The 11,198-nt window shown below is 38.1% G+C and overlaps 1 protein-coding gene across 1 annotated transcript in view; it reads right to left on the reverse strand.

The window, feature by feature from the left end:
- itga4 (integrin alpha 4) overlaps positions 1–10,132 on the reverse strand; it is a 22,621-nt gene extending 12,489 nt beyond the window's left edge. The window contains exons 1-11 of the mRNA XM_008435491.1: positions 9,806–10,132; positions 7,532–7,730; positions 6,755–6,870; positions 6,208–6,308; positions 4,800–4,932; positions 4,376–4,443; positions 3,854–3,986; positions 1,328–1,413; positions 1,115–1,180; positions 900–1,040; positions 670–778 (exon numbers count right to left, since the gene is read on the reverse strand). Coding sequence (XP_008433713.1) covers positions 670–778; positions 900–1,040; positions 1,115–1,180; positions 1,328–1,413; positions 3,854–3,986; positions 4,376–4,443; positions 4,800–4,932; positions 6,208–6,308; positions 6,755–6,870; positions 7,532–7,704 — 1,126 coding nt within the window. The 5' untranslated portion in view covers positions 7,705–7,730; positions 9,806–10,132. The remainder of the gene's footprint in view (positions 1–669; positions 779–899; positions 1,041–1,114; positions 1,181–1,327; positions 1,414–3,853; positions 3,987–4,375; positions 4,444–4,799; positions 4,933–6,207; positions 6,309–6,754; positions 6,871–7,531; positions 7,731–9,805) is intronic.
- Positions 10,133–11,198: the final 1,066 nt, after the last annotated feature.

Below are 11,198 nucleotides of genomic sequence, written 5' to 3' on the forward strand. Positions count from 1 at the left end.
TCTTCCTACTCACAACTGCTGAGGTGCCCTGGAGCAAAAAAATCCACCCACAGCTTCTTCACTTGAGCTTTTACATACAAAGGGACTAGGGCTGCAACTAGCCATTATTTTAGTCCTCAATTAATCTGACAAGCAATCAATTAATCAGATAAAAGAAAAGGCACATTCTGCAGATTTTTCATTTAACCACTTGAGCTTATTTTTYGCAATAATGAAACATAAAAATTGCAAATAAACAAATACTTCAATTGCATTTATTGCCTAAAATGCAATACCATTGTAAAGGATGCATCTGCAGCTAAATAAATACTTGAATAAGTCCAATCTGCTTGACTTAACATCAGTACAGGGTTGGGCTAAACTGGTGACTATTTTGTCAATTAGCCAATTAATAATTGGACAGTAAWAGGAACTCAATAGAAAAATCTYGCAGAATCTGAAACAGGTGAAGATAAAACAATTTTTCCYCAKAAAATGYCATATTTAGAGTTAGCATACTCCAGTTAAAAMTAAATCGATTACTAAATTAACTGACGATTATTTCAATAATCGATACAATATGATAAAGCTATGATATAATTAATTGAAAATAGAAGTAACATTATTAGAGTCAATAGTATTATGTGTCACTGTCACAGTCTCTTTAGGCTGTGCAGGTGTGGTTCCTACCTGGATAGCCATCATCATCCAGGTCTCCAAGGTCAGCAATGGTCTCTCCAAACCGTGCCGCATACGCATCGCTGCCAGTCAGCTTAAACTCCGTCTCCTTCAGCTGCGCCTTTGTGAGAATTCAGCATATTCAATATTCAATATTTTGCATTTCAAAGTGCTTAATATTTTCAGCCAAGTTTTGAAAAAAACTAGAAATATTACTTGGATGGATGGATGAATGTTCCTACCTCCCCCTGATTGATGTACACATAAACTCTTCCCTCCTCCCTGGAGGTCCCCGTTGCCATGGGAGCACCAACCAGCAGGTCCGACAAACCATCAGCGTTCAGATCCACCACACAAAGACTGGAGCCAAAATAAGACCCCAGCTGGAAAGAGACCYATCTTTTAGACAAAAAATGTGGTGCATTGTTCCAACTTGATGATGAAAAGAAGGGCTCACTTCATGTCCAGTAACTTCTGAAACCACCTGCAGCATTTTGCTGTTCTCTGTTGAGAAGATGAAGGCCTGAAATGTGCAAACACAGACTGATTCAACCGTCGATGCAGGCGACAACTTCAAGAAACTCAACCAGTTACAAAAACAAAGCAGATATTTGCATTAGGGTTGAGTACGTGAAGTAAAATTGTACATAAATAAGTCTCCTGATCCTACCTTGCCCTTCTGATTGTACTGTGGAGCTCCACCCACCACCTCTATGGAAGAGGGACTCTGGAAGTGACCGGCTCCTACAGCGTAACCTGAAGCATCAGGACGCAYTGTTAACAAACCARTACCTACTRCAGTTTATGGAYAAGAACTRAACATCATATTTGCTCTCATAGGCGACTGAGRATAAAACATATTACATGAAATTAACATCAACAATAGAAGYAKTTACTCTGATTCAACACCTGGCTGACATTTAAGTCAAACATTTCATTTTAATAGGCAGTTCAGTTGCACCACCATCTCCAGCATAAAAATCATTTCTCAGGTTTTGTTGTTGATGATTTTAAAGGAAGTAAATGTATTTGTGCAATGCTGGCATTGCTGCTAACATCAGCCTCCACACCACACTCACACAAAACCACTTCCTGTTTAGGGAGAAAATGGTTTCATCACCTTTCGTGGTTCCATGAGTTGAGGTTGATGTTGGGAGCCACAAGGTTAGACCCCACACGCCAATACCCATTCTGCCTTTACTAGATAATCAAGTCATTGTAGGAYGTATTATTATATATTTCCCCTTGTATTTAAATCTACACTAAACCTCTAAGAGGGTAGGTGTATAATAGTTGGGTTGTCTTCTGTTTGTGAATAAATAATGTTGTGTAGGTTTATTTGATCAGAATAAAAGACCTGCATGTGACATTTAGCATGATGTATCTTTGGTTTAAAGGCAATGGGAATGACGCAATGCATTTGTGACAAGGTGACATTAAAACTCACAAAATAGAGATGATAAAAAAAGAAAGTACACCCTCTGCCAATTCTAATGTTTTACTGTATAAAGCAGAAGTGTCAAACTCAAGGCCCGGGTGCAAAATATGGCCCGCCGTAGCTTTTTATGTGGTCCTCTAGACTCAAAATTACATCAATAAGTCCTTCCAGTTTTTCATAAATCTGTGAAATTCGCACATAATCAAAATATTTCCTTTTTTTTTTTTTTTTACTCCAAATTTTCTCGAAATTGGTCAAAGATTTTGACCAACCGTATCTGATACGGTAACTGTTACGGTTACAGTTAGCGTAACTGATACGGTAACTGTATCAATCACCGTATCTGTTACTGATACAGTGAGTGATAGAGTCACATTTAACATCATACATTATCGCAAATATTGTCAAAATTCCTTATGAACATTTCTAAATTTTCACCACAAAATCTGTAATTTGATTGCAAAATAGAAAACTAAAACAAAATCCCAGAGGAGCAGCTACTTATTGATATTTTTTACATTTGGCTTTGGTTTTATCAATATATGGTTTTATCAACAAAGAATATTCAGATTTTTGATGTGGCCCAAAATGACAACGAGTTTGACACTCTTGGTATAAAGGATCTGGCCTCACCAGATCCAAACAAATACGTAAATATAAACTCAACTATAACAAACACACAGCACAGATTCAGTACACAATTTCTTTTGGGATAATTGTATCCAAAATCTTGGATAATTACTAAATAGGTAAGACCCTCAAACTTAAAACGATTCTATCAACAACTGCACGTTTACAACATCAAAGCACCAAGACTGTAATGTGACATACAGCCATAATCAGTAAATTACAATATGACAATGTTCGTTCCTCAGATTAAGAATACCTTTTGGAAATAACCTTTAAAAAAAGTGAACAAGTGTCTTGGTGTGGGAAACAAGATCAGTGGATAAACGTGTTAAAACTCATTTCCTTCTGAGCTTATGTGTTTCTCTCTGAACATCACGCCTTTTCGACTGATTTCCTGCTCAGCATTGTGAGAGATGATAGATACATTTAGTGTCCACCTTGAAATCAGGGAAAATTCAAACATAAATTTATCCCTAAGCGACACATACATTTAACATGGCCTTAGGTGTATCTCGCAAATATGAATATTTTGAGCATGAGCATGTGTGAGAGTGGTGTGGAGACTGAACCCTCCCTTCTTCCGCTGTATCTAAAWTGTGTGTTTGAAAAGCCAAATGAAACGTGGCGTAGCTAACTGAAACAGAGATAAGAGACAGGTGGACAAAATCCTCATTCAGCTCAGCATGTCCTCTCACTTTAGCAGTATTTCTAATTTACAATGAATCCTGAAGTAACAGTAAACATAGATGGCTTTTAAACACAAGAACTACACTTGCTAAAATACATTTGTGCTTATTTACGCCACAGAATTGGAGATTTATAAAATATAGCTGACAATAGACAGGTTTGTTCTGGTTCCTGATGAAGATGTTTGGATCAAAAATAATGGAGGAAGGAATTTATAGAACTGCAGAAAGCATACACTTTCATGCAAATGAAACATGCAAAAGGTATTTGAATGTGTTTACAGCAGGGTGTCACTGCTTAAAATGTAAAGATATGAAGAGATCCAGCTTGCTTGAACTGTATAACAGAGCATCAGGATGGTTAAATCTAAATATGACTAAATAAAACACAGCTGTAGTTTAGGGTTTATGCTGATTGAGCAGGATAAGGATCAAGTGTTACCCAGGTAGCTCCCATAGCTGACAGCTCCTGTCTCGTCATCCTGATACACCGACATCGAGTTGCTGGATGTGTTGTAGACAACAACCGAGCCGGTCCAGTAAGAAGATCCTGGAGCTCCTACGATGATCAGTTCCTAAGAGAGAACGAAAACTCAAAACTCACAACAAACTTTTGAAATCTGGATTACGGTAGATTGTGACAGTCTTTTATTAGCTAAAAATTTCTAAATAAGGTTTTATAAAACTAGTTGAAAACATTTCCTCTTTTTTTCAAACAATAGAAACTAAAACGACAAACTTTGCTTCTATCAGCTTCTTATTTTTAAAACTACGAGTCATTATGAATAGAGACGTACTAAGAAATAAACCAGTAACTGGAATTGGGCAATTTTTAGATTTCAGAATTCCGGAGGAAAAAAAAACAAAAAGACAAAAAACAGGAGCAGCCAGATCCTGTTAACAACTCTCTCTGTCACTGAACAAAAAAAGATTTCAGAGACCATGTTGCCTGTCTGTTACTGACCTGTGTCAAGAAATTGGAAATGCCCGCCTGACATGACCCGTAATCCTCACCGAACTTCCTCTGGTGGTCTGTGAGTGATGAACAGAGGTGGAGGTGAGCAAATTATATCCAAATGTTTTCCTGGACAGCTGCTGCTTTCACATACCCAAACTCACACACACATACACCTGTATCTCTTGGTATGGCTATGATTTCTTAATCTTGAACCATAATATCAAGTCACTGTGGCRCTTTAAAAAAACAATTCAGGCAGAAAAGGAAGTGCCTGAACCAGTAGGATTTCCCAGCTGAGTTTCATCCTCAGACTTTGTCTCGATGAGGAAGCAAAGGTCAAGAACCCTCACAACACCATGACACCCTAATCATGTAGCTGTGGATAAAACACTGTGTGTGTGTGTGTGGGCAGGGGGGGGGGGGGGGGTACCTTTGTAGCAAGGGATAAAGAGCTGGTAGGATACCAGGTCACTCTCATAGCGAAAACAGGCGCCATTAGGAAGCTTGTTGTTCTGGCCGTCTTTCCTTGAGTAATACACGTTCTTCCAGCGGTGAGCACATGCCTGAACATGCACGTATACACACATATAACACTTGAAATTCACAAACAACATCTGACAAGGAACTATTACTGAGTCACACATTTCACTTAGATGGTCATGGACTGTTCTTGCGTTGTTTCTCTGAGATATTGCGACAGAAAACGCTAACCTAAGCAATAAATCCAAACCGGCCACAGACATACGGGACGCCATCATGGTGACAGAAATCTTGAACACTGTTATCATCCACATTGCCAGCAGCATAGTGTTATTTCAGTCCCTCTGTATTTTTATTGATTGTATTAATTTTGCAACAGAAATGATCAAATGGCTGAAAGCTTTCCTTGATCTGTCAACTAAACAATGCCTTCATGGTTTTAAATTTAGCTATTTGTTGTGCAGTTGCTCCATACTCTGGTTAATAACTTCACCAACTGCGTTTGTCAAAGCCTCAGAAGTACTGAATCAGAAGGAAACTATTCTAAGACGTTCCTGAGTGACCACTTGAACAATTATAGATTACTGGAGGGCGTTTATGTCATTGGAAATGTTTTTGGAAGTGTTCTCCATTGGGCGTTGCTGCTATTTRAGTGTTCCCGTGCTAACAGGAAGCAAATTTAGCAGGATAGCTGCTGGCCAACATTGTCTATATCTAATCTACATGTTGGAAAATGCCTTGGTCGCCTCCTGGCATGCAGAAAAACTAGGAACACAAGAAATGCAGCAGATATAAGACGTGTCAAGTCTTGTTAGTTTGGACAGTCCAGGCATTTTACAGTGTTAAGATCTCAGAAGTAAACAGAAGATACAATCATCAATCAATAAATCAAGAGTAGAAATCATATTTAGAGATGTCCTGAGAAGCTGGTAACTGAAGTCATTCCTGTTTTCAGACTTATTGCCCTCCTGGTGGTCAAAAATGAAAAAAAAGGATAATTGAATGCACCATATCTAAGAGCTAAATGCACCTTTTGGTGTGGAAGTTGTTAGTAAAGGAGATAGTTTCATTATCTGCGTGAAAGCACAGATATGTAAGAAGCTATCTAAAAGGAAGCTATTTTCTACCATATGTTGAAAAGTTCATCCAGGCTGTGAAAGGGTGAGAGAGAGAAAGACTGCCAGTGACAGCTGGAAGATCAGTGGTCACATAAAGAAAGGCCTTAATATCTTTTTTTGACTTTCAGCCTCTGTCTGTCGTGGAACATACTGGGAATAACATGTTTTATTTCATCTTCATAAACAGAGAAAAAGTCAAAAAACAGTCACAATGGGCTAAAATAATGAACTGTGCATTACCAGGACACGTCCACCATTTTCTCCAGGTTGTCTGGACAAACTAACACCCAGCCACTGGTGATCGCTCTCCGGTTCACACGTCTTCCCACAACTTGAAATTTCTGCACACACGTACAAAAGTTCACTGCCACTTCCACAAGSCAAATGTTGTTTTCAGTCAGGCAGAACATGCAGATTTTTATGAGCTCTTTTTGTTGTTAATAAGTCAGTGTTAATGTATTTGTATACTTGAATGCATTGTTTATCATGGCCTGCGTCTTTGCAGTACCCTACAAAAGCTATAAAACCATTTTATTGTTCCAGTTTGATGGTCATTCACACATCCCACACCTTTGTGAATAGATTTAAGTTCAATGGGATTTTATCCAACAAACCAAAGAGTCAAGGGAAGATTACAGTTTTATGATATATCTTGATAATAACTATGTGTGTTTCTATTTTCAGCCAATTACTCTGCCACCCCAAGTAACATCCAGGCGCGTGCATATATCACTAGTAAATGTGTTTCATTGATGCTCGTAAAAACACAGCATAAACAAACTCTGACCAGCAGAAAGACGATCACATCGGCGCTTCTCATCCATAATGTTGCAGCGAAAAATGGCTCCTGGAGATTGAGTCAGCTGATGAGAGGAGTTAGCCACYGGAGCTCCGACCAGCAGCCTGAGTTAGACGGGGAAAAAATGAAGACAGGGTCAGTGTTTTTTTTTTTATTTCAGTCTGAATGGTGAGCTGTGTGTGAGGATTCAAAGAGCTTTTCTTTATTGCCAAAAACACACTAATTAATGTGCACCAGCAGCTCACACAGAGGCCTTTGCATGGATGGACCTCTAATGAACTGCATTAACTGAAGACGTTTAACCAAACAAATGTCTATATGTGTAGGAACAGCAGTGTGTTTGGTTTAAATCACAGCTACAATATATATGATTCACAAATACTGTCTATAATGATATTTAGTGACAAAATAAAAATCAGTTAGACTATTACAAACAATATATTCTAAAAGCAGCTTTTAGAAGCAGCTTAGTGCATAAACAGACAGAGAAAGCACAAAAGATTAAATAAACCCAAAGTAGATAAATGCCTAATTTATCTGGGCTGCAAAGAAACAATATTTGAATTAAAATATTTTAGACTTGGATGACCAGATGGTTAATATGTGAATAACGATCAATTAGATCCAAGACAAATGTCTAACATGTAACGTTTGATCGATAGAGTTGAAAGTAGACTACCGTAGGATAATCTAMAGATTAATAGACCGATTATGGAGGAGATAAATGGAAGCTGAGTAACGTAAAAACAGAAATTAGATTCAGACCATTTTCCAGAGTTATGGCGATGCAGCAGCACAGAGTATCCAAACATCGAGGAGTGAGGGCCCTTGAACACCATGCTGTGCTCCTGATCCAGATTATAACCTGCAGCAGGACAGACCAGAACCAGAGCCAGAACCAGAACCTGGACTGGAACCAGGCAGAAGACAACACCCATGATGTCCACTGATGGGTGTAGACGACCTGCAGGACAGAAAAGGACGATAGGATCTTTMAGAATCTTGAAAATAGCAAAACCTGTAAATAGTGTATTAATTCACCCCTTCATAAGTTTTTACCCCAATTTTATACCCAAGCTTTGCTTCCACCTAAAATAGTGAGTTTGTTTTTATTTCTTGTTACTCATTTTCACAAATAATGATGAWAGTATTAAAAACTATTTCTTTCTGCATCATACTTTCATTTAGTCTGATTCTGATCCCTGTTGGGCCAGTTGATGTATTTTATATGAAACATCATGACTACTGACAAGCAAAAATGACAGAGAAACCTCCTGCTAGAAGATACTTTTGGAATCATAGAATCACAATTTCTTACAGTAAACCATGACCAGACCATAAACAAGTTAGTTTTAGTCAATTGTTGCTTGTCAAAGTGTGTAAGAAACGTCTCTATTTAGCAACAAAATGATAAACTTTCTGTATGAAAGATCCATCAGGTGAAAGCTCCATCTAAAAAAAATTTTAAAAAAAATCAGGTACAAGTTAACATAAAACTTAGGAATTTAGTTTGATTGTCCAAACTATAAGGTTTTCATTTTAGAATAAGATCAGATTTAAACTCTAAAGATCGACAAATGTTCCTCAGCTTAGGATAAGCATCACTAAAGCAAACGACAGGGTTTCCCCCAGTGTATTRTAAGCCTGGCGGGCCACCAGGCTTGACTTAGCCCCCCACAGGCTAAGTGTTGTTTATTTTAAATAGGGTTTTTATGTCRCCAGTAACAGTGGTAGTATAGACAGATTAAACTAGGTTTATAGGTGACGGACTGAAAAGAGCACGATTGGTGTGCTCCAATTGCACCCTTCCTGCACCCGTTAGCCTCAAACGCTGTTGTTTCTAAATTATTATYCCTGCTCGTTCACCTTCCAATTTTTTGTAACTATTAACATTTTCTACATAAAAACACGGGTGGACTACTGGTGGACTGCCGTAGCGCCCTCACTACCAGGCTTGGCAGRGTTCCTGGGGAAAATCCTGCAGGAAACTAAAATAAACACAGTCTTTTTTAACTTATCAAACAAACTAAAATAGTTTGAATAGTTTGTCAAGTGTGAATCGTCAGTCAAGTATGAGGCTCAATATACTGATCTAATCTATACGCAGGCTAAGAAGTTGAACAAATAATCTAGTACTCCCAAAGATCCAAGTCAGTTGCAAGAAATGTGGCATGTCAGGATGTCAGCTACCCCCCAGTGTCTTAACGTGCAACCACATTTTGGCTGAGACCTTCTGATGTCAAGAGGAACCCCAAACAGAAGTAGGAAGTAAAAGAGAGGGGCTGGAATGAGCTGCGGTTAACTCCCACCTCTTAAACCGGCTGCTGTGAACAGGGCTGTTCCAACATGAACCCTGAGGCTGACGCACTTCATCCCTGCTGAATTTGGATCACTTCACCTTACAGACACGCATTTTACACACAATTCAAGAAAATGTTCCCAAGTTCTGTAAAAGAAAWTGCCAATTTTTTCTGTGATGCTCAAAGACTCATTTTTTAATAAGCAGAACAATCTAAGTGTTAATGAAACAAGCTGCTAAACAAAGACGGTATCCTGTTTCTCCTGTTACATTCAAGGGGTGGTTCCACATAAAAAAGTTAGCTTAAAGCCATATTCTGCAAAATATTAGACCGTCACAATGCTTAAAGCTTGTTAGATTCTTTATTGCTTAAAACAGTTTTAGCATAATTAAATCAAGAGTGTATGGCAATTTGCTTATGCTTTCCTCTATGTTTTAAGTAAAGTAAATACTTTAAAGTTCATAACTTGCCGCAAGTTTCTTTTTAATGTGTTTGCTACCTGAATATACTTAAACTCCAATATGTTGTGGTGTATTTTATCATCTTCACATAATCTTTATTTTATTTTAAATTCCACATGGAATTATTTAAAAAGCAAATAAAAATACCAAAGCCGAAACAATTCCTGCTTGGATTCTTACATAAGCAATATGAAAGAAAATCATTAATTAAGGACATTAACGAACTCTTGACACTTGTTGATTTTCTGTCTTGAACACCTCATGGAGGTTATACGTACCACTCAGACAACTGAGAGCCTCTTAGGTCAAAAAGCTTCTATCCAGAACGAGTTTTAAAAAACAGACAAGCTGGTTCTTCAATGGGACTCCGGCAAACTCCTCTCAAYCGCGCCAGAGACTTGTTGCTGAAACCCCCTGTTGCTCCTCGAGACAGCGCACGAGCTTCAGAGATTTTACAGAAAAAGAAAAGAAAAGGGGAAAAAACTAAAGAAAAAAGCTTAAACCTCAATGAAAGTAAAGAACCGTGAAAGACTCGAGTTTCAGCTGAGTTTCAATGAGACTGAGAGCCGTCTGAGACCCTTCCTCTTTCTCCATGTGTCTAACGGTGTTTCCTCCAGCATCCGCCCAAAGTGAGCGCGAGGGCAGCGCGCGGCTGTGCATGTGTGTGTGTGTGTGTGTGTGTGTGTGTGTGTGTGTGTGTGTGTGTGTGTGTGTGTGTGTGTGTGTGCGTGCGTGTGTGTGTGTGTGTGTGTTTGTGAGAGCGCGCGGGTCTAACCGTGCTTCCTCTGCAGTTATCATCAGGTGTTAATAGAATGAACTTTAATCCCATTTTACCGTCTGAACGCACAAGTATTCAACGAAAGTAGGAGAGATTTAGAAACAACGAATACAGCAACACTCAATGGGATTTCCTCCTGTAAAAACATTTAAAAATAAAACACTTCCTTTTAGTTCTAGTTTCAAGCAGGTTTTTCGGTCGTGGGAAAGCTCATCAACATGTTCAGTCTGGCATAAAGTTTTAACCTGCTGAGCTAAATTACTTTGGTACTTTTACTTCTGACAACGGGACCAGAGCCAGCCCAAGGTGCAAGCGAACAAAGCCTATACAAAGCCTATGCTTAGCTCCCCTTAACCAAACCATCACCAGGCTCTATCGAGCAACGCGTTTTTATATATATATATATATATATATATATATATATTTTATATTTGAATTGTAAAAACCATGCAGCGTAAACGTTGTTGAACTAAAGGAAGTTTGTTTTTTCACACATTTTGGAAAAGAATCACTGGACAACCTCCAGGAATTAGGCAACTTTAAATTTAGCTTTTTGCTTTTCTCCATTATTGGGATGGCAAATAAAAATACTATTCATGAACCATTGGCTAGGAATCTTTATTCAGTCAAAATTCTTTTTTTTTTACTTGGTTTAATAGTTATTTTTCTGAATTTTAACAAGAAATTGTTCATTTTTTTATTAGAACAGGAAAGTTCGGGAACTTAGCAGATAATTTACCATTTACTTTTATAAGCAAGACTTTTTTTATTATCATCCTGATGAGACAGAAAGAAGTCCTTCCAAAAGTACATTGACATATGATTATAAACAAAATAAAGTCCTGATAATATTTATATTTTTTCTATGAAATCTTCCTTCCAACTGGGGTTTC

Source organism: Poecilia reticulata, linkage group LG2 (genome assembly GCF_000633615.1).
Source record: "Poecilia reticulata strain Guanapo linkage group LG2, Guppy_female_1.0+MT, whole genome shotgun sequence".
NCBI lineage: Eukaryota > Metazoa > Chordata > Actinopteri > Cyprinodontiformes > Poeciliidae > Poecilia > Poecilia reticulata.